This window comes from Salvelinus alpinus, chromosome 8 (genome assembly GCF_045679555.1).
Source record: "Salvelinus alpinus chromosome 8, SLU_Salpinus.1, whole genome shotgun sequence".
NCBI classification, from domain to species: domain Eukaryota; kingdom Metazoa; phylum Chordata; class Actinopteri; order Salmoniformes; family Salmonidae; genus Salvelinus; species Salvelinus alpinus.
Window position 1 is genome coordinate 75019565 of NC_092093.1, and position 24038 is coordinate 75043602.

Here is a 24038-nt window from a genome sequence, read left to right on the forward strand (position 1 = left end):
TTGTGGTAGATAAACAACGTTTACTTGTGATCATCATACAATATTAGAAATATGCTCAATTCCTTTGGGGGGAAAACAGCTTTAATGGCACAAGGCACACATGAGTATACTTAAGCAGTAAGGCCAGAGAGGGTGTGGTATATGGCTACAGGCTGCTCTTATACACGACGCAACTGGTTACGAAACTAGTTAGATCAGTAAAAGTACTTTTTTTGTCATACCCATGGTATTCGGTCTGATATACCACTTCTTTAAGCTAATCAGCATTCAGGGCTCGAACCACCCAGTATATAATATAGAACATTGACATAAAATGGAAGAGCAGAAAGAACCATTTGATTGTGTTACTTACTATACTGTAGTAGTATCTATAATATGAGGCCCTCAATTTTTAGGAACCCATAAACAATTATGAATGACAAAATAACTAATCCAGTTTAAACCTGATCAATTATCAGTGGGGAAGGAGAGGTTAAATAAAGTAAATTGTTTATCAATATTACCTATATTAACACAAAATGTATACTCTGAGCTAAAGCTGACATTTACATAATGAATATGGTCATAATTGAATTCAATTATTTATGCTCAAATGGAATAGGAACTCTGCAAGCTAGTCCATAAAGTGGCTCTGCAAGCATAATTGGCACAAGAGGAAGAAAAGCGAGCGCTCTATAGCGACTCAATACACAAACATCCAGAAATCATCCTTATTCTGGAGTGGAACGATTAATACACTATGAATGTCATTCACTCAAAAGCTGCATTCACAACACAATATCCAATTTGCTAAGCCGTCAGTTTAAAAACCATCACTTAAAAAGAAGCATGAATTTAGCCTGTTTGAATAAACAAAATTTACCTCAAAATTTGAGGACTGGATAATTACTGAAGATATAATGCTACTCACAGCTTGATTACTGAGCATTAAACGTAGTAAAAATATACAAATGTACCAAACTATAAAAAAAACTGATGAAGCAAGGTTTATAGTGAAATAGGGTGGCAGGTAGCCTAGCGGTTAAGAGCGTTGGGCCAGTAACTAAGGTTACTGGTTCGAATCCCGAGCTGACTAGGTGAAAAATATGTCGTTGAGCAAGGCACTTATCCAGAGCAACTTACAGGAGCAATTATGGTTAAGTGTCTACTAAAAATGGCAAAACAGTATAAAATAGGAGCAACTAAGAAGCATTAGGCTACTTAAAAAAGATATATACATTGCCTAGTGAGTCTACACGCCCCTTCCACAGTTGTCACATTTTACATCTTTAAAAGGGATTTCATTAGATGTTTTTTTCATACTGATCTAAACAGCCTGCTCCACATTTTCAAATTGAATGAAGTAAAGAAAATTGTCAAAATGAATTGCAAAAAATGTACACCCCAGAGTTAATACTTGGTGGAAGCACCTTTGGCAGCAATTAAAGTAGTGATGGGGCAGTAATTGATAGTTACATGTCATAATATTATATCGATACTTTGACAAGTATTGATTTGTAAAAAAATTATTAAAATTGTTTGGCTAGTCGGCTGTACCTGCGCCAAAACGCCTGTATTTTTCATCCTATATAGCTTGTTCTCCATCTTTTTAAATAGTAAAGCTAACTTTCCTTTCCATGACTGATCAACAAACAAAAAATGTATCATGCGTTCAGCAGACATATAGTGAGCAATATGTTTGGAACTTCAAATCGCAATACATATCGTAGGAAGAAATAAATCTAAATCTAAAAAGAGATTAAATTGTAAGGCAGCAAAATGTGACATCTGTGCAAGGGATGTGTAGACTTTCACTAGACACTGTGCATATGGGTATATGTACACATGCTTCTGGGACTGGCCTGCTGACGGAGATTGGGAACAAGCCAGACTGAACCAATGTGTTGTTGGTTGCTGTAAGTACACATGCAGTGTTTTGTAGAATTTCCTCATACAAAACTTCCATCCTGCTCAATTCAACCTGACACATGCTAGTTAGTAATGGCTAGAGCTTTGTATACCTGTCATGATCCCTTTGACACAATGATAAATAGCAGAGTGTGCTTATGGTAGCTACTGAGATGAGCGACTGTCTACTCATCCTGACAGTGTACTTTGTCTTCGGTCAGGTGGGGATGGGTTGGTGCTGGGTACTGGGGTTGGTTCCTCTCCTGGGCACTAGGAGGTGAGGGTGGGCATGTCTGCGGTAGCTGGCGGTGTAGGGACGGGGGCAGGGGGCGTGTCAGTGTTGGGAGGACTCAGCTTGTTCATGTTGAAGTAGGTGACCACCTGACCAGGGACTTCAGCCAACACAGACTGGGCCAGAGCTTCTTTAGGAGACTGGAGATGGAAAGAAAAGAGTGGGTAATGGAGAAAGTAAAGGAAAATGCAGAGTGGGAATAAAAAACGTTTGAGAAAATGAGTATCTATTTGTGACAACTGATCATATAGGGCAGGCATTTTGACAATGATTAAATACCAGGCTGACAATACAGGCGTGAGCAGAACAATGCATTGAATAGGACTACTTTCATTTATTCAAGTCCCTTGTACTTTTATTTTCATACAAAATCACCAATGACAAAAATAGGGCTGGGTGAGCCCTGCAAGCAGCCATGCTCTACGACTATTCTAAGCTAGCTAGTAGCTAGGACAGGCGTACCATGGAAGCAAGCACACAGGCAGGGGTTGGGTTGAAGAAGCCAATGGGAAGTAGCTGAAGCATTTGGGGGATGTATCCCTACATTTCTACGAAGTACTGGGCTGAGGCTGGGACTCATAGGGCTGAGGCTGACGGGGCTGAGGGCTGGGACTCAGGGTCATGGGGAGGCTTCAGTTTGTGTATACTGAAGTAGGACACCACTTGTCCAGGCAACTCTGCCAGTACGCTTTGAGCAAGAGCTTCCCTGGGTGCCTGAAACAAGATGAGAAGGTACAGTAACAATGCTGGGTGGGAGAGGCTCTAAGGGTTGGGGGGGATCGTTGAAGTGATGCAGATTTCAGCAATTGAGGATCCATGATGATTGGAAAGGAGATGTTTTTGCTGGGTGGCCTTAGTTAAAGCAGGCAGTTAGTCAGTGCACAGGAGACAGACTACACCCACAGACCTAGAATGAGCAGAACAGGATTCCCACTCAAGTCAATGATGCCATAATTGTGGACAATTTTCTATGGTATCAACACCTCAGTCATCCTATAAACAACGTTGTAGAAACATATGGATACCATCATCCAAGCCTTTCCAGAGAGCAGAGCAGCTTGACGATCTACTCACGTTCTGGAACTGTCTGAAGGGGACGAACTGGACGATGTCCCGTGCAGCAGTCTCTCCCGTTGGCGCTCTGAGCCGCCCGTCGTCACCGTCCAGGAACTCCATGGCGGTGAAGTCGGCCCCTCCCACACCGATGATGATAATGGACATGGGCAGACGGGAGGCGTTAACGATGGCGGAGCGTGTCTGGTCCAGATCCGTGATCACGCCGTCCGTTATGATCAGGAGGACAAAGTATTGCTTGGAGGAGGAGAAGAGGATGAGGAGTATGAATTAGGCTATTTGAGGTTGGAATCCTAAGCAACATGCATACATGTTGTTTGAAGTACAGTAGACCAACATAGCTACTGTAGTAGGTCAAATCTGTGTGCTGGAAAACCTTACAGTACAGACAGAGGCAGTACAGTATGTAGCATACTATAGCTACTCACAGAGGCAGTTTTCTGCTGGGTAGCCTGCATAGCGGAGCGGGCTACATTGTTGATGATGGGAGAGAAGTTAGTGGGACCGTAGAGCTTCACCTGGGGAAGACACACTCTGTAGGCCTCCACTACACCCTCGATACCTGTAGACGCACACACAAACTGAAAAACTCCCAAACCCTATATTACCATATTATAACTGTTTCCTTCAAAACCTGTCTGCACACATACCTGCACAGAATGGATTTGCAGGGTTGAAATTGAGAGGGAACTCATGAGAAACCTGTAAAACACAATACACCCAGAACATTTTTATGAGAATTTCTGCTAGAAATAATACTTGTAGACCCAAATGGTTCCGATTGAAATGACGTTCAGCTTATAAAGGCTCCATAAAGCCTTCATAACCGCTACATAAATGTGTTAAATCTATAACTGTATGTCATGCTTTATAAAGGTTTCAAAAATGTGGCATAACTGTGACACAACCCACTGTCAAATATGACAAACCTATGCTTTACAAAAGGTGGCATAAGCACCGCTTAAAAAAGGCCTTATATATACAGTTGAAGTCGGAAGTTTACATACACCTAGGCAAAATACATTTAAACTCAGTTTTTCCCAATTCCTGACATTTAATCCTAGTAAAAATTCCCTGTTTTAGGTCAGTTAGGATCACCACTTTATTTTAAGAATGTGAAATGTCAGAATAATAGTAGAGAGTGATTTATTATTTCAGCTTTTATTGCTTTCATCACATTCCCAGTGGGTCAGAAGTTTACATACACTCAATTAGTATTTGGTAGCATTGCCATTAAATTGTTTAACTGGGGGCAAACTTTTTGGCTAGCCTACCACAAGCTTCCAATAATAAGTTGGGTGAATTTTGGCCCATTCCTCCTGACAGAGCTGGATTAAAATCTCCCGGGTGGCGCAGTGGTCTAGGGCACTGCATCGCAGTGCTAGCTGCGCCACCAGAGTCTCTGGGTTCGCGCCCAGGCTGGGCTGGGTTCGCGCCCAGGCTCTATCGCAGCCGGCCGCAACCGGGAGATCCGTGGGGCGACGCACAATTGGCATAGCGTCGTCCGGGTTAGGGAGGGTTTGGCCGGTAGGGAGGGTTTGGCCGGTAGGGATATCCTTGTCTCAGTATGTAAAAAAAAAAAAAAAATGTAATAAAATGTATGCACTCTACTGTAAGTCGCTCTGGATAAGAGCGTCTGCTAAATGACTAAAATGTAAAATGTAATTAACTGAGTCAGGTTTGTTGGCCTCCTTGCTCACACACACTTTTTCAGTTCTGCTCACATATTTTCAAGTGGATAGGATTGAGGTCTGGGTTTTGTGATGGCCACTCCAATACCTTGACTGTTGTCCTTAAGCCATTTTGCCAGAACTTGGAAGCATGCTTGGGGTCATTGTCCATTTGGAAGACCCATTTGCGACCAAGCCTTAACTTCCTGACTGATGTCTTGATATGTTGCTCCCATATATCCACATCATTTTCCTGCCTCATGATGCCATCTATTTTTTGAAGTGCACCAGTCCCTCTTGCAGCAAAGCACCACCACAACATGACGCTGCCACCCCCGTGCTTCACGGTTGGGATGGTGATCTTCGGCTTGCAAGCTTTCCCCTTTTCCCTCCAAACATAACGATGGTCATTATGGCCAAACAGTTCTATTTTTTTTTATCAGACAAGAGGACATTTCTCCAAAAAAGTACGATCTTTGTCCCCATGTACAGTTGCAAACTGTAGTCTGGCTTTTTAACGGCGGTTTTGGAGCAGTGGCTTCTTCCTTGCTGAGCGGCCTTTCAGGTTATGTCGATATAGGACTCGTTTTACTGTGGATATAGATACTTTAGTACCCGTTTCCTCCAGCATCTTCACAAGGTCCTTTGCTGTTGTTCTGGGATTGATTTGCTCTTTTCGCACCAAAGTACGTTCATCTCTAGGAGACAGAACGCGTCTCCTTCCTGAGCGGTATGACGGCTGAGGGGTCCCATGGTGTTTATACTTGCGTACTATTGTTTGTACAGATGTACGTGGTACCTTCAGGCGTTTGGAAATTGCTCCCAAGGATGTAAACGTCTGACCCACTGGAATTGTGATACAGTGAATTATAAGTGAAATAATCTGTCTGTAAACAATTGTTGGAAAAATTACTTGTGTCATGCACAAAGTAGATGTCCTAACTGACTTGCCAAAACTATAGTTTGTTAATTAACAAGAAATTTGTGGAGTGGTTGAAAAACGAGTTTTAATGACTCCAACCTATGTGTATGTAAACTTCCGACTTCAACTGTATGTGATTCGGCCACCAATGGAAATGGGTGGAGTAAAAGGCCAGCAACACTCTGTATTATTCAGTGCCCCATGAAATGACATCATATATGCATTGTACAGACCCTACTGAGCATTCCCTAAAATACCTTTACTGCTGTACCGAGAATGGTTCTTGCTCTAAGCAAATATGTATTTCATATACAGTGATTCGCATTGTGTGCATTAACTTGACCATGGAACAGGTTTTAAACCCCAGATTGAATGCAAATGTCACTTAAATATGAACAAATATGAATCATTGTTAAATTGTAGACAATTATTTTTCATATATCATGAATGGTTGACACTTTTCTACTATTACGTGGGGGACATTTATTTAGAACATTTCTGAAAATTCGTGATCAGGCAGTACTTTTTTAGTGTTGCTGACGAGACGCTGATCATGTGATAAGTTCGCAAAACAAATGCCCTGCTTGTGCTGCCACTGGACAGTGAAAAACAAGTTAAGCTTTATTTTTTACATTTAAATTAGTTTGTACTGTAGTAGTTAAGTGTTGAGTTAAATTACATACTGTAGCTAGCTCAGTCGTCATTTCAATTCATTTCGGGGACATCACAGCAGCTAGATTAAATTGTGCTAGCTAGCAGGCTCAGATAAATTTAAATCCCCCTCGATACAGCCATGTCACATCAGGAGAATTGTAAATGAAAGAGGAATACAATAATATGAATTGAATGGAGTTCACAATCTTCCCTTTATCCAGATGGTGTGAAAAAGGAATATCCTAACAGGCCTGCTAACCCTCTTAGATGTACCTTTAAGGTTGGAACCAACATGCAGTACCTCCAGCAGGAAGAGCGGCAAGAACCATTCGTCCGCCAGCTCAGGGACAAGCTACACTATTCACAGCCCCGTGTAATGTTTAATGTAATTACATTGCTGGACATTTTGAAACTTAATGTGTTTGTATTGTTTCAAAAATGTACAAATAAATTATGTATGGTTTAAACATGTCTAATGATTATTTGTTTCAGCTGTTAGTGCTATTTCCCTAAGTGTTAATACATTTGTGTTTAAATCATTAAGCCTTATTGTATGTGTTATGAATGACCAAAGGTGTCTGACCTTAATAGTTAATGTTTCAAAAATGTACAAATAAATTATGTATGGTTTAAACATGTCTAATGATTATTTGTTTCAGCTGTTAGTGCTAATTCCCTAAGTGTTAATACATTTGTGTTTAAATCATTAAGCCTTATTGTATGTGTTATGAATGACCAAAGGTGTCTGACCTTAATAGTTAATGACTCGTTTCAGGAAACTAGGGGCATGTCACACATCACTACTAAACAGGAACTTTCATGTGCCTAAATAACAAATGTTTATGCCATCTGTAAATAGAAATAAAATTGTTATAATACAAGCCTAGTTGGTTTAGCCACAGAAAAAGTCAGGAACCTTCCCACTAGCCATTATTGGCTGGACATGATGAGTTCAGATTGGTCTGCCATGTAGCACACTTCTCTGTAACATGAGCTGCTCAGGTCATCCTTTCTAACGCTGCTTTTATGAAAGAAGACCTGAAAAGTGTTGCTAATGCTCTCCACTTTCTGAAAGTCTGAGTTTTGAAATCAGTGGAATGCCCAGTGGAAGCAGAGTATGATAGCTAAGGAGATGGAGAAAATTCTGGCGTTTGAAAATATGCGTAGGGAGTCGAAATGAGAACACACAGAAGGCTGTTGTATAAAACACCCGTCTCTGGACTATATCTTCAAACTAAGGGAAACCATGGCATCTGTGACAGAGGGAGAAGCGCTCATCCATGTATACAGGTAAGAGAGTCTCACTAGCAACATTTTCTGATATTATACGTTTCTAATTTTGTCAAAATCATTTTCATTGCAAGTTAAAGCATACTGTTAGCTAGCTAGCTATCATGAACTGGCTGGCTTGCTAACTAAAGTTACGAGTAGGATCTGTGTAGTAGCTAACATTATTAGTATCTCAGAAAGCCATTTGCGTTACTAGTTATAGCCTAATGTTAGCTAGCTAGCTAACATTAAACCTAGTTGGTTCGCTTTAGCTACCTGCAGATTCATGCATGGTAGTAACGTTATAATTTGGGATTAAACAAAAGACTCCATTATGCAAGTAACCATTTCACTGTACCGTTTACACCTTCTGTATCCTGTGCATGTGACAAATAAACTTAGATTTTATGTGTGTTTACCAGAGACGGTAATGTGAAGAACATGACCTGCAACAAAGTCAAATTAGGATATAACGTTAGGCCAACGAGACAGTGTCCAAGTTCAAAAATTCTCCGGTAGAATGCCCTGCTTTTATTTCATTGCACTCACAACTGTAAGCTATTGTCGGTAATTAGCTCGCCGTTAACTTGTAAATAATAATCTTGTTGTGAGGTTATTTTCTGCAATAATGAATACAAATGATCTCAATTTAAGACATTGTCAGCTATGATATGGTCATTATTTGAACTGGCTAGCCAGCGAACTTAACGTTAACTGGCTAACAAGCAAGAAACGAACCAAAACATTGTTTAGAAAGTTGCTTTTAGTTGCTAGATTGACATTTACTAAATACATTTTTAAACAGATGGGTTGGTTGTTAAAATACACGACGCTATTTTGGACCACCAGGCTGCTGATGTCATGCAGCCTGTCGTTTTTGGGTTTATACTTTTTCATAACGACAACAGAATGTTCATGATGTCACTGCGACAACTGTCTACAGACATGTCAATAGACGTAGTATAAGCCAGCCTTTAGTCTTGAAATCTTTGGTTGTTTAGTACCGTGCTCACTCTGTTTAGCACATGGCCTCACATGTGAATCCTTAAAGAGATGGGTGGGGCTAAAGCTTAAGAGGGTGTGAACAATGCTGAATGGGTGTAGAGAAAAGCTCTCTAGTAGGTGTACCAAAACGTTCAATGGCAATTTTCTCAAAAGTGGGGTTACAAGTTTTTCAACTTTCAAAGCAGAATTACTTTCCCATTGTTCATCAACTGTAGTGTGTGATATACCATTTTCTAGCTCTGAGTTTCTACTTTTATCCAATGTAAAAAAACACGAGGGTCATGATACAAGAAATGTATGTATGTGTTATAAAATTACCAAATGGGTCTGACTTTAAATTAAGTGTTTAAACCTAACCCTAACTAGTGAAGGCCAAGTTTGATGCATTGGTCCACCAGACCTTCCGGGCATTTGGGTAGAAGTGTCTGGGAATGAGATTAGGTGTAATGTGACAGCACATCACTTCAGAGCGTATGCCACCCTTTAGCACAACATGCAACCCTTTATAAAGCATGTGCTTATATCATATTTGACAGTGGGTTATGTCACATTCGACATCGGTGATTACGCCACATGACAGATGCTTTCTAACACATGTAGTGCTTATAAAGGCATTATGGCTTTATGAAGCCTTTATAAACTGAACATCATTTAATGCGGGATCGCGATGTTCACAATCCCAGAAACCCAGAACTAAAACCTTGCCTAATAGATTGGTGAGAAGGTAGAGCTCCGCGGATCCTTTGTGTCCGGAATTAATTTAGCCTTTCATTTTAGTCATTGTGCCCTGTAGAGTTGCTATTTTTCTTGTGTCAATTAACTTGACATTCCTGGATTACTCATTGCATTAATAAAGTCTGATTTAAATCAACAAATACAATTGTTTAAACAAAGTTAAGGGTTAAAGATTGTGAACATATCTGGCTGTGTTGGCAAAATCACCAAATATCCAACTTAGTCAAGCAGGGAGAGGCTGACAGTTGTCACAGTTCCAAGACCAATCAGAAATGTCCAGCTAACCCTACACTAATGACACCATTGGATCTCAAAACTGAACTTGGATCTGTGTTAAGTAGCAATGATATCCTTCTCCACTGTCATTTTACGACGGATATCTCGAACCAGTCATGACTATTCAACAAAAAATACTTTTCTTTCCAGCAAATTTCTTAGTTACATGGTAGGGTTGGGCGGTATTCCATATATGCCATATACCGGGGTATTTGGAAAAAGCCACGGGATGGTTTTTCAATACCGTCAAACCTATTTCTTTGAAGTTTTTCACCAAATTTGAATATTTGTAGCTACTTTTTACAGTTAATACCTGCTGTCAACTTGTGCAATACGTTAGGAGATAAAGCAGATTGCGTTCTTCATTTCACTGATTACATTATGAAGCTTACCATAGTTCCCTAGAACAGCTGAGCCAGTCAGGTGTTTGTAAATATCACAACGGGAGAAAGTGGGAGCTGTTGAGTCGATAGCGTTCTACATCTACCGGCGAGTCCCTGTTATGTGGTGCACGAGGTGATGAAGTTACACTTGCATGCAATTTACTACTAAAAGTTTGCCATCAGATAGCCATTATACGATATCTGCCAGAAGTCAGAGCTCTGGATGCCATTTTTTCCCTGTGCTTCCTAATAGTGGTTTTTAGTCCTTCGTTCTTCTCTGCGTACACATGCTACTCTTCCTTCAGAAAAGCATGCATCACAACTTTGTTCTTTTGCACAATTTCGCTCATAAAATGTCCACACCCACCAAAAATGACATTCGGTAGCAACTAGCTATGCTTGTTTAAGTTTATGGATTTGCATGTCTTTGCAATTAGTTTGTTCGTTTTCGCTCATTAGCGTTCAGCTAACAGTGGCGGCAAAATGTGATTTCGCTATTAGTTTGTGCTAATTTTATTAGCATTGTGATAGGGTTTCCTTGGATCATTCTGTTACATGCATCTGTCCACAAGAGATGATGATGTTCACCATATGAAAATCCATATTTACCTGCCAGGTAGGTGGGATCTGTGCTCCAAAGCCAAAGGCAGGGAACATTTTGTCACTGCAGGGAACATTTCAGTCAGATACTTCCCTATCATTCAAAACAATGATACAACCACAATGGAAACTAAGAGGCAGGATCATATCCTCACACCTTGTCTATTGAAACCACCTCAGTCTAACTAAAGAGCTAACTTGCTAACCTGCATCAGCACATTCCATCTTTAAACATGACAATCCACACACACTCCTCCTAATCATTAATATTCACACATACAACTATTGCCTAAGGTTAACAGAATGCAAAGCCAGATAAATGGTAAGAATGGTATTTTTGCATCCAACAGTTCCAGAGGCAGGCAGTTCAAGTAAAAACATACAGCACCATTGCATTTACATGGGGAAAATAAATAATTCAGCATATTATGGGTTTGAGTTTCCCAGTCACCGCACCATATATAATGTAGCATATGGGGAGTAGTACAGGTCAGATTACCTGTCGTAGTCTTGGATCACCATGCCAACGGACCAGATGGCAGACAGGTATTCATTGACCCCTTGTGGACTGATGTAGTGGAGAGACTGGGGAGACTTGGGGTCACCGTTTGACCCTGTGAAGTCAATACCCACCTACAGATGGAGAGGCAGACCGAGCTTATTGTGGTGGCAGTTCAATTCAATGAACTTTATTCAAGACATTTTTGCTGGCAGGCATAGGACACAAATTGAAAGACAATGAATAATAAAAACAAACAAGTGTGACGTACAATACAGAAAAACTCAGCATGAAAGGGCCATTTCTGTGCTAGAGGTCATTTAGAGAGAAATCTTTACTCACAGTGAAGTTGATCTGGCAACCTCCCATGATGTAGTCCAGGAAGGTATACTCCTTCACCACCTGACACAGCTTCACACTCACCACACCAGAGTTTTTGTATCCCTTCTTCTTCTGTTGCTTTTTACTGTTGATACACTCAAACTCAGCCTGGGGAGGGACAGAGGAGCAAGGATGAGAAGAACCACACAGGCAGACACACGCAGAGTAACCCTTGGACTCCATCTCACCGGTGAGGAGCGCGATGCTTCTTGCAGACGTGTCATGGTGGTCTCAAAGATTCCAATGAGGTCATGAGATCCATCATTGTCATAGTCGTAGCACTCCACCTTAGGACGAGCATAGAGTCTGAGTTAACAGGTTAGCAACAAGCCACAAATAGACTCCTCAAAAAGGTGTGTAACATGAACACACAAACGGTTTCAAACCCCAAACAAACATCATTCACATCACACTCAGTAAGAATCAGACAGCGGGTGAACAAGAAGATCATGCAATGGAAAACACCAAACCAAGACGGCAAACCAAACTCAGAGCAAAGGTAACACACACTAAGTTAACTAACACTAATGCACAACAAAAAGATGATGCCATGATGACAGAGGCGGCTTCATCAATTTCCGCCATTTGTCCAACAAAGACAATATGGATGTCTATGGAAGGGCTGGATCCGTGGCTATCAGTACAGGATGGATACAGCCTACTACAGGGTAAGTGTTCCCCACCCATTCCAGTCTTCCACTACTGACTAGTCACTTCACCCTTCTACTGAAGGCACATGAGGTTGGAGTTGGACACACACACCGTGCTGATGACGGTAGATGACCTGGGTTTAAATAAGATTTGTTTCCTGCTCGATTGAGCTTGTCTGTGACATTGACACCAATGAAAGAGTCCTTAAAGTGTAGGCACAGGCAGGCTCAATCAAACCCCCAAAAATTTGAACCCAGGTCTGAGGGTAACTCACATGTCCTCCAGTGTGGGTATCAGTTGTTCCTTAAAAGACTGCATTAGGGGTATTTACAGCTGAAAAATCACCAATTGTCAACATCAATCAATGCCCTCTAATGCTGTACAGATTATGTACAGTAGTAGTCCACTTAGCTAATAGTAGAGAAAGAACCATTTAAAATCTATTATAAAACGTGAGAGTTAATGCAGTTATTTCCCCCCCGCTCTGTTTAAAACCGTTAGCAAGTACAGTCACCTCCAACATTATTGGCACCCTTGATAAAGATAAGCAACAAAAAAAGACTATAAAATAAATAATACAAATACTAAGCTATATTGTATGGCCTCCAAAATTGGGGAAATTATATTATTTTACACTAATACAATTGCTCAGAGAAAGAGATTGTTAAACTAATACAAAAAATCTAAAAAAAGATAGGTGTCAAAATGATTGGCACCCCTAAAGATTCTTATAAAATCAAACATAATCAAATCTGCATTAACATTCTACTTTTTTCAAGTTAATCTCAGTTTAAGGAACTTTATTGTGGCCAACCATGGCTTCCTGTTTCAACTGGGGTATAAAAATGAGGTAACACACATGTAAAAAAAAATATATAAAAAAAACGTCAACCATCACCATGAGGAAAGGCAAAGAACTCAAAAATGAAGAAACTAATGATTTTTGCCCTTCATACATTGCCTTCAGAAAGTATCCATACCACTTGACTTATTCTACATTGTGTTACATCCTGGATTCAAAATGTATTTGATTTTTTTTCTACATACAATAACGCATAATAAAAGTGAGAACATAAGTGAGAAGTTTTAGCAAATTTACTGAAAATGAAATACAGAAATACCTCATTTACATAAGTATTCACAGCCCTCAGTCAATACTTTGTAGAAGAACCTTTGGTGGCGATCACAGCTGAGTCTTTTTTTGGTAAGTCTAAGAGCTTTGCACACATGGATTGTACAATATCTGCCCATTATTCAAGCTCTGTCAAGTTGAATGTTGACCATTGCTAGACAGCCATTACCAAGTCTTGCCATACATTTTCAAGCAAATTTAAGTCAAAACTGCCTGTGTTTAGCTGTATTCCTTTTCTTATCCCCCCCCAAAAACATCTTAGTCATTCCACGGAGGGCCGAGTGTCTGCAGGTCTTCGCTCCTCCCTTGTACTTAACTGATTAATTAAGATCACTAATTAGTAAGGAACTCCCTTCACCTGGTTGTCTAGGTCTTACTTGAAGGGAAAACCCAAAAACCAGCAGACAATAGGACCTCTATGGAATGAGTTTGACACCCCTGCCATAGCTAGTCTTTGCCGATGATAAGTATACTCATAACATAATGCAGCCACCACCATGCTTGAAAATGTGAAGAGTAGTACTCAGTGATGTGTTGGATTTGCCCCTAACATAACTTTTTGTCTAAAATAGAAAGTGTTAATTTCTTTACAGCCATTTTCCCCCCAGTATTTCTTATGTGCCTTGTCGCAAACAGGATGCATATATGGGAATATTTTTATTCTGTACAGGCTTCCTTTTCTCTCTGTCATTTAGGTTAGTATTGTGGAGTAACTAAAATGTTGATCCATCCTCAGTTTCCTCATATCACAACCATTAAACTGTTTTAAATCGCCATTGTCGCCATTGCATCATGGTGAAATACCTGAGCAGTTTCCTTCCTCTCTGGCAACCGAGTTAGGAAGGACGCCTGTATCTTGTAGTGACTGGGTGTATTGATACACCATCCAAAGTGTAATTAACTTCACCATGCTCAATGGGATATTCATTCAGCATCTGCTTTTTTGCTGTTGTTGACATCTACCAAATCGGTGCCTGCCCTTCTAAGCGAGGCATTGAAAAACATCCCTGGTCTTTGTGGTTGAATCTGTGCTTGAAATTCACAACTCAATTGAGGAACCTTACAATTATCTGTATGTGTGGGGTACAGAGATAGGGTAGTCATTAAAAAAATCATGTTAACCACTATTACTCAACAAATTATTATGCAATTTGCTTAGCACATTTTTACTCCTGAACTTATTTAGGCTTGCAATAACAAAATGGGTTGAATTCTTATTGACTCAAGACATTTTAGCTTCACATTTCTTTTAATTAATAAAAAAAAATGTATACAAACAAAATCCACTTTGACATTATGGGCTATTGTGTGTAGATCAGTGACACAACATTTCAATTTAATCAATTTTAAATTCTCCAATCTCAAAACATTATAGAAAAAGGTTCAGTGGCGTTAGCCTTGCAAGGGGAGGAAGCACAAAGTAGATGCCAATAATTGACACCTATCTTTTTGATGCAAAAAAAAAAAAAAAAAACTTGTTAAACAGAATCTTTCTCTGAGCAATTGTATTCGTATAAAATAATAATTTCCCCCCTTTTCTTGCATACAATATAGCTCAATATTTGTATTATTTATACAATCTTTTTTGCTTATCTTTTTATCAAATGGTGCCAATAATTGTGGAGGTGACCGTATCTTAAGGTTATTTACCTGTGTTACTATCATGCAAACCACACACAATTCCAGGAAGGGTGTTACACCAAAACATTCCCCAAATCAAATACAAAAGATATGGAATAGTTCAGTGTCTGTGCGGTAAGAGTTGCTGATGTGTAAGTTAGGTTAGTACTGGTACAGGTGTGGTTGTGGGTCTGCATACCTTTATATGTTTGTCCATGTCTCCTCCACACAGAGACTGCAGGGGGATCCTGAAGGGTTTCCATGTTGGGTTCAGGTTGTTCTTCACCACCTTATGCAGGGCACAGGGACAAATATGGTAACCGTTATCTGTATCGCATTACCACTAACCACAATCTGTAACACAACACCAGTGTCTGGACACAGTACAAGAGCAGACACTCATTAGCTACATAGCATTTGGTTCAATCACATTAGAGGCATCTGGACAAAGAATAGGAGGAGAGTAATGAGTTTCTAGACAAAAGGAGGAAACCATGCAAATGTTATACTGTTTCCAGTGTCAGTCAGTGAACACAGTGCACAATACTGATGGGCATTTGAAATTATTTCACTATTTGAATAATAACGAAGTAAAAAAAAAAGCGCTACTCTCTTGACCAATTAGAATTACGCAAAATGCAGACAGCGCACAGTTGTTTTCAGGGTGCTAGCTCGGTAGTTTTTGGCTAAGGGTAGCCTCGGCTAACAGCAAAGGTGAAAGCAGTCCAATGTTCACTATCAAAGAACTGATTGTTTCAAAAAGGGTATCTGGTGAGTATTTTGCATTGATCTGTGTCAGGTCTTGTGGACCCTCCGTTGGCGCGCATACAGGCTAATCCCTGAAGTGGGGAAAATAGCAAAACGTTGGAGGGCTAAATACGCTATGATAGTAAAATGCCTTTTCATGTAAAACGCAATTAGCTTGAAAATAAAACTACTTTGTGCGTCCTCAGAACTGTAGGCTACATTTACAATGCCCAACTGTAAACAACGTACTGTCAAAGCCACATGATATCTAAAGCAGCAGTGGCTCAATGCGGTGTACATAAACACTACATTCTTACGTTTGTTGTTTTATTAAATTAAGCATTTCAAATGTCGTATCCTTGTGTGCTTGTTAAAATAGGCCTCTTTTTCTTTGTTGACAAAATTGAACTCACAAGGTCCTAATGTCTGTTAGGATATCTGGATATTCGATTAACCGTGCCATCTCTAGTGTGCAACAGGATATTACGTAGTCTATGGTTATTGCCGTCACATTTCACACAGACAATAAAACTTCCTTTAACATTCACAATATGCAAAAGAAGACCAGGAGTACACTATGTGCTGCATAACTGGATGGAAGTCGTATATAGTTGTAAAACCAGTTAAAAAGTCTCAGTTGAAATGGGCCGTATGAGAGTCTGTGTTGTACTCCGTAGAAATATGTCTATGTTGTACTGTACCTCCGTTCTGTGAGCCAGCTGCCATCCAGTCTCTGTCTGCTTGTAGAACTCCAGGTAAGGATCAGACTTCCCAAAGAAATCCTGGAAACAGCCATAATAAAAATTTAAAAAAGTAAAATGTCAAAACATAAGTCATAAACAGTCACACAACAGACACAAGCAACTCGGCTTTATTTCCCTCAATTGTTGACTTTACACAGCAGCAAGTATCACTTCAACAGATTCGTCACTCATGGGATGACCCGTGCTTGGTGCACATTCTTCAATATTGTATCGATACCTTGTTGTCCAGTTTCCTTGCTTCAGCCTCAAAATTCACCACTCTGTTGTCTTTTATTTCTTCAGCAATTATCTACAAAGAAAATGAAGTTTAAAAAAACAGACAACGACAAACATAACATGATAAACAACAAACATCTCTGTAAATGACTCACTGTAATGGATCCTCTTCCTGCAGGCCTGTTGTTCTTCAACACCAGTGGTCTAGTATGCTTTCTACTAGACACCACCTGAAAAAGACAATTTGATGCGTAAGAAACACTTGTAATGTACATGGACACTTAAGGAATAAGCCCCGGGGGGGTGTGGTACATTGGCCAATATACCATGGCTAACGGCTGTTCTTACGCACGACTCGAAGCGGAGTGCCTGGATACAGCCCTTGGTATTAGCCATGGTATGTTGTTGTCTGTGTCACACTGCTTTATCTTGGCCAGGTTGTAGTTGTAAATGAGAACTTGTTCTCAACTAGCCTACCTGGTTAAATAAAGGTGAAATAAAAATAAATACCACAAACCCCTGAAGTGCCTTACTACTATTATAAACTGGTACCCGGTTTATAAAATGTATTACAAACCAGGTAGTTTGAATCCTGGATGCTGATTGGCTGAAACAGCATTCAGCTGTGTGTATATAAGACAATATACCACATGTATGATGCAAAAATACTTGTTTACGGTTCTATTTATGTTGGGTTTGTGGACAATATACCATGGCTGAAGGCTGTATCCAGGCGCTCCGCCTTGCATTGTGTACAGTGCCTATTCATAATTATTCACCCTCCTTCAATTTCTTCAAATTTCATTGTGTTACAAAGTGGGATTAATCACTTAAATGTAACTAAATATAATCAAAAATGTAATCTACGCATCCATTATTTATCATGAGGGCCATAAACCATAACTATAAATGCTGCATACTCAAAGGTCAAAATATCACCTTCCTGGTAAAACTAGTTATAAATTGCTGAGGTGTAGTCACTTTTGAGGACACAAGCTCAAGTACATAGTACAAATTTGAAAATATTCATATTTTATGATGTATTTCCTATTCAACAAAAAACTGTATGAATAAGGCTTGAAATTACATATGCTTTCTAAATATAGCATAATCAAATAATAAAATTACCAACTAAGATTTCACCTTCCTTATAACAGTAAAATACATATTTGTATGTTTAGCGTTAGAGAAAGCATTTGCATATTTTCTAAAGGCCTCTCTTGATCAAAACATTTGCCCCCTATTGCTGTGAATGTTTCACAAAACTCTAGCTTGGCTTCCTGGACTCGCTGGGAAATCACCTTTCATCTCATGTCAATATTGTCCGTCTATGACAAACAGAAAGTGTTTGCTTAAAATCAATGAATTATTTTAGATTAATGGCTATAAATCGATCTCTGAATGGGCTACTGTGGTGAAACCACTATCTCCTGCTGCGTTACGATGTAACGATTGCAGGCATGTCAGTGGCTGTGATGTAGGGTTCAGCCAGGAGTTTATGTACAGTCAAAAGAGCAAATGAAATGGTAGGAGGGACATCCCAGCTTCAAGTGGTTTCAGATTTCACATTCTACGTCAACACAGGCTCAGAAAAAAATACTAGTTTGTCTGCGGGAACCAGGGCTATCGCTCAAAGCAAGCCATTTTGATCTACGGTGTCTATAGATCAATTTATAAGCGAAAATGTCAGTCGGAACCGGTACCAGAACCACGCAGGTCCCTGTTACGTCTAAGAGGTTTGAAAATGATTTGTCAGCGATCAACACAAAATACTGTCTTTTTTTGTGTGAAGATTAATGAAAAATAAAACACTAACATATCTTAATAAGATAAGCATTCCTCTATGAGTCAATACATATTAGAAACATGTTGGGTAAGTCTCTTAAGAGCTTTGCACACCTGGATTGTGCAATATTTGCCCATTATCTGTCAAGGTGTTGGGGATCTTTTCAAGCAGATTTAAGTCAAAACTAACTCGGCCCCTCACAAACATTCACTGTCTTCTTGGCAAGCAACTCCAATGTAGATTTGGCATTGTGTTGTAGGTTATTGACCGACTGAAAGGTGAATTCCTCTCCCAGTGTCTGGTGTAAAGCAGACTGACGCCGGTATTCCTCTAGGATTTTGCCTGTGCTTAGCTCCATCCAGATTATTTTTAGGCCATGGCTGTAGATCCAACTCTTTCAGGTTGGGGATCTTTAGTCAGCTGACTAAAAGATCCAGAGCTTCCCGAAGATTCTGCACATGTGTATTCTCTACTTCACGCGCAGAGAACAGGCTACTCAGGCGAATGGTGGTCGTTTAATAAAGTTAGATCAAGCTGAATCAATGTCTGCAAGATCTCACATAATGATCACAGTATTCTACAGAACAGAACCAAATATAATAGCGTAGTATAACAGTACTGTAAGACACAAACATCACCGCATTCAATCGTGAATGAGTTTTACCCATAGTAAATCAGCCATTTGATCTCAATCAGTTTCATGGGGATATGCACTTTGATCTTGAGTTACAGTGTTGTCGTTGTAGCCTACAGTGTTGTTTTGAATGATGTACAGTGAGCTAATTTTAGTGCAGATGGTGTTAAACTGTAGCATTAGCATAGCCTACCTGTGCATTTTGCCTAGTGGCGCACGCTGTTGAGAAAAATTTGGTGTTTATTTTGTCTTATAGTAACGTTATACTATGCTATTATATTCGGTTATGTATGTTAAGTAGAATCCTGTGATCATTACGTGATCTTGCAGACATCGATTCAGCTTTATCTCATGTTGATCTAACCTCACCTGTAGCCTGTTATCTGCACGTAAAGTAGAGAATATACAGGATACAAGTTTTGAAATATGTTTACTCTGTACATTTTTTGGTCATTATTGTGGAGTCAATACAATGTTGTTGATCCATTCTAAGTTTTCTCCAATCACAGCCAATGAACTATTGTAGCTGTTGTAGTTGAATCTGGGCTTGAAATACATGACTGAGGGACTATTTATTGTATCTATGGGGAACAGAGGAAGGGGTAGTCATTCAAAAATCATGTAAAACATCTATTATTTCACAGAGTCCATGTAACTTATTATGTGGTTTGTTAAGCCACATTTTACTCCTGGACTAATTTAGGCTTGCCTAAACAAAGGGGTGAATATTTATGCAACAACTATATTTTAGTAATTACATTTTTATTCATTAGTAAACATTCTTAGAATGTTCTTGCCACTTTCACATTATGGAGTATTTTGTGTAGTTCAATGACACAAAAAAATCTACATTAATTCTATTTCAATCCCACTTTGTAACGCAACTAAATGTGGGAAAAAACCAAGGGGGTGAATACCACACCACCTCAGGCCTTATTGCCTGCATTGACACCGATGCACTTGAGACAGACAAAGTCCATACAGATTGTTTGTTCAGCCACCCGAACAAACAGTTAAAAGAAACCTTTTGTGTCAAGTCACAGATTGCACAGCCACTGCACGTCTGCATAGGGGTTGTATCGACTGTGCATGATGCTAACTCTCTACGTGAGTGACAGTGGGACACTGACTGGAATCACCAAAACAGACTACTGCAAAGTCTATCAATAGTTATACAATGGGTCGGTCTAATCCTGGACGCTGATTGGTTAAAACCGCAATCCAGCCGGTGTCTATTCCACAAGTTACCACCGGCTAAAGCTATGATGTTGAAATGCCTATTTACCCTGTTCCATCTCACTGCGCAATTCACTGTCTCATCAGCCTAGCCAGACAATTTATAAACTTGATTTCCACTGTAAAAAGCATCTAGACATTATCTCCCATTTCTTTTAGACTAGCAATTGATTTTCAATAGCAAAGATTTGTATAAAACTTGTGGGAGTCAGGACGAGACAGACAGGCAGCTTTTCTCAGCCAGTCGAAATCATGAATCAGCATCATTTCTACAGACATATACAAATAAATGTCTCTAGAAAACAGCTTAAACAAATGCAAATACTTTGTTGTTATTCTAGCTGCACTGTTTGATGTGACTGAGTTAGCCGTAGTTGGCTAGCTAGCAAGCAAGGGATAAGAATCTTGCCAGCCAGTATGGCAATAGAACATCTAGAACGAACGACTGGGTCGGTTCGATAGATGCAGAACTAAAAAAGACTTAACGACTGGGTCACGTCTCGGGCAACCGAACCGATAGAACAAACGACTTGCCAGCTTGGGTAGCAACCCTAGATTTGTGTGAGGACTATATCTCGTGGAAGGATGAAATAGTATGAATAAATTAATAAAAATAAAGTTTAACTAAAATATATCAATCAATATTTGAACATGTTGGTAACCCGTTGTATAAAAAGTGATGCCCTCGAAGTCGGTGTTTGGCCTAACAACACCCGTGCCAATATATCCCACAAACACAGGCTTCTCGGGCTTTATTAAGTGAGGAGGGGAAAGAAAAAGACCTCACCTGTCCCAAGGTACACTCCAGCTCTCCCAGGAAATCATCATCACTTAGGTCAACAGTTTTATTGTCGATGTCGTAAATTCCAAACTTCAGCTTTTGCACTATTTCAAAGTAGTAATCGACGATGAACTTCTTGGCAAACTTTGGCGCAAGGCAATTCTGTACCTTCTCTGTGCGGCCCACCTACGAACACAAATTCAGTCAATTAGTAATCAAAACACACACTCTCACACCCTCGTGAAACTAATCAACAACATCAAGTGATACTGAATTGGCCCAACATTTCAGATTCTTCCTGGAAATAGTTCATGCTCACTTTAGCCATTCTACAACGCTGAGCTGCTTTTCCAAACAGTGAAGCGGAATACTGATTCAAGCTAATCAATTTTGCATGATGATGGCTTTGGGGAGAAATCGTTTTTTTGCCTAGTTGGGTTAACATTTAACAATGTCACAGTGTTTCTTGGACAAACAAGAATCTGTGACTGACCTCGTACCACTGTGACCCAGTAGTGTTCATGAGAAGAACACACAGTGGGTCAGACTTGGAGCCAATGTCCTTGTCCAGAAGATTCTCACAGGAGACAGTCAGCTCCACCTTTGTCACACACTGTGTCGCCATTGGACCTGCCTGTAACACAGAAGAGACAGATAATGTCCCTAGGCAAAATTAAACAATCTGTGAGCTACTGTACATACGAGCATCCAAAGATGTGTTTTTTCTAACTAGGTTTGATGTAAAGTTTGCTTTTATTACAGATACTTTACCAACATTAACTGTGAGGCTAGGCAATAAACCTGAGTAGCAAGGGTGTGGACAGCTAAGCTAAATGTCTAACGTCACTATTATTTTGACTGTTAACGCACTACAGTAGGAAACATTAGCTATTATTTTTATTTTAGTTTTAAAAATTATATCAATACAGCTGAGTTAAAGCTGCAATATGTAACTTTTTGGGCTAAATGTGAGTTATAGATCTGTCATTCTCATTGAAAGCAAGTTGAAGAAGCGGTAGATCTGTTCTGTGTCCGCTATTTCTATGCTTCCCATTCTTAAAATTTCGTTTTTTGTCTTTTACTTTTCTACACCAGATTCAAACAGCTGAAAATACAATATTTTTGGTAATTGAAAATATATTTCACAGCAGTTTAGATGGAACAAGGCCTAGCCAAGCAGAATGAGTTTTTCCCCAGAAAATGGCTTCATTACAGACAGAAATACCCCCTCAGACGACCCCGCAGGTGAAGAAGCCAGATATGGAGGTCCTAGGCTGGCGTGGTCTGCGGTTGTGAGGCCGGTTGGACGTACTGCCAAATTCTCTAAAATTATGTTGGAGGCAGCTTATGGTAGAGAAATTAACATTCAATTCTCTGGCAACAGCTCTGGTGGAAATCCTGCAGTCAGCTTGCCAATTGCACACTCCCTCAACTTGAGACATCTGTGGCATTGCATTTTGTGACAAAATTGCACATTTTAGAGTGGCCTGTTATTGTCCCCAGCACAAGGTGCACCTGTTTTATTTTATGGGACTCCCAATCACGGCCGAATGTGATGCAGCCTGGATTCAAGCCAGGGACTGCTGTGCGTTAAACCGCTGCGCCACTCGGGAGTCAAGTAATGATCACGCCGTTTAATCAGCTTCTTGATATACCAAACATGTCAGGTGGATCGATCATCTTGGCAAAGGAGAAATGCTCACTAACAGGGATGTAAACACATTTGTGCACAACATTTGAGAGAAATAAGCTTTTTTGGGCGTATGGAACATTTCTGGGATATTTTATTTCAGCTCATGAAACCAACACTTTACATGTTGCGTTTATATTTTTAATCATTGTAAAAGGAAAATCGTTTATCATCCCTGAGCTCTGACTTCTCCCACATGCTGGCCTCTGGCATCACCGACTTAAAAAATGACCTAAATTACAGCATTTTCTGAAGTTAAATGTAAAACATATTCGTATAATTTTTTAACACTAATTTTACAAGCATGATAGCTGTACCTTTTAGTTTATGACCCAGCTTGATGACCATTGGCTAATTAGCGTTTCTCAACGAATTCAAAGCACATCTAACTAGTATTTACGACTTAACTAATAGTAATTACCACCTTCCCACTTGGTTATGAACGCAGCACAAATTTATCATACTGTAGATGGTGCGTGGGAGCTAGCAGAGTAATGTTACTTGTTAGCTAATTTAATAACATACCTAGCCATATACCGGTATTACCTATAACATATTAGACACAGTAATCGAATGACAGTTGTTGCTGTCTTTCTATCCTGGTTTTGGTTTGACATGTAACTGACAGCTGGCTAGCATGCTGTTTCTCTAGCTTAGCTAACGTTAGCTGTTTCTCTAGCTAGCTAACGTTAGCGGTTTCTATTAGCTCCTGAAACACAACGCGTCAAACAATTTCACAGCAATAGCTAAACATAAACAAGCCATGCACGGTATTATTTATGAAATCGTTTCTTACCTAAATTAACTTACTTTACAATACTTTGAGTCCCTGAAGTAATCTGTGTGCTACTCGGATCAAGAGCTGTTCCACAACTATTCCGTGTCGAATGGACCCTCCGGCCCAAACCCCGCCTTAGGTGTGTCCCAGATACATACTTTGCGTTGTGTCGAAAACAAACGGAGAAAAACGGACCAAAATGGAGAGGGAGTACTGAACGTGTCCAATTAAAACCCTTGTTTTTTTTGTTGCAAAACGTTTTGCTACGGTTTGCAACGGTGAGAAACTGGTCTCATATAATTATATATTATGTTGATGTCAGTTCTGACTACGGAACCTATGAAGTAGCTTCTTGT

General features: G+C 39.8%; 1 protein-coding gene across 4 annotated transcripts; it reads right to left on the reverse strand.

The window, feature by feature from the left end:
* On the reverse strand, nt 1–23941 carry cpne3 (copine III). Of its 4 annotated transcripts, none has more exons than XM_071415112.1 (16): nt 23701–23941; nt 21708–21848; nt 21221–21400; nt 16933–17007; nt 16779–16850; nt 16499–16579; nt 15250–15339; nt 11836–11934; nt 11609–11755; nt 11267–11400; nt 10777–10831; nt 3904–3955; nt 3682–3815; nt 3254–3490; nt 2724–2893; nt 1–2319 (listed from the first exon to the last, which is right to left on the reverse strand). In XM_071415112.1, exons 2-15 carry the CDS (start codon nt 21837–21839, stop codon nt 2756–2758), a joined length of 1626 nt encoding a protein of 541 aa, XP_071271213.1. In that variant the 5' UTR covers nt 21840–21848; nt 23701–23941; the 3' UTR covers nt 1–2319; nt 2724–2755. The 4 variants fall into 4 exon arrangements, 3 of the variants coding, with proteins under 3 accessions (XP_071271213.1, XP_071271211.1, XP_071271212.1); XR_011676594.1 differs by having other exon boundaries at nt 2182–2319; nt 2642–2893; XM_071415110.1 differs by lacking the exon at nt 2724–2893.
* Nucleotides 23942–24038: the final 97 nt, after the last annotated feature.

Coding starts and splice junctions, on each gene's coding strand:
- cpne3 (XM_071415110.1), bottom strand. CDS start 21,839: ATGGCGACACAGTGTGTGACAAAGGTGGAGCTGACTGTCTCCTGTGAG. Junction 16,580..16,778: donor CAAGGAAACTGGACAACAAG/GTATCGATACAA, acceptor GGCTGTTTCCAG/GATTTCTTTGGGAAGTCTGA. Junction 3,956..10,776: donor AGATCCCACCTACCTGGCAG/GTAAATATGGAT, acceptor TGTGTTTTACAG/GTTTCTCATGAGTTCCCTCT.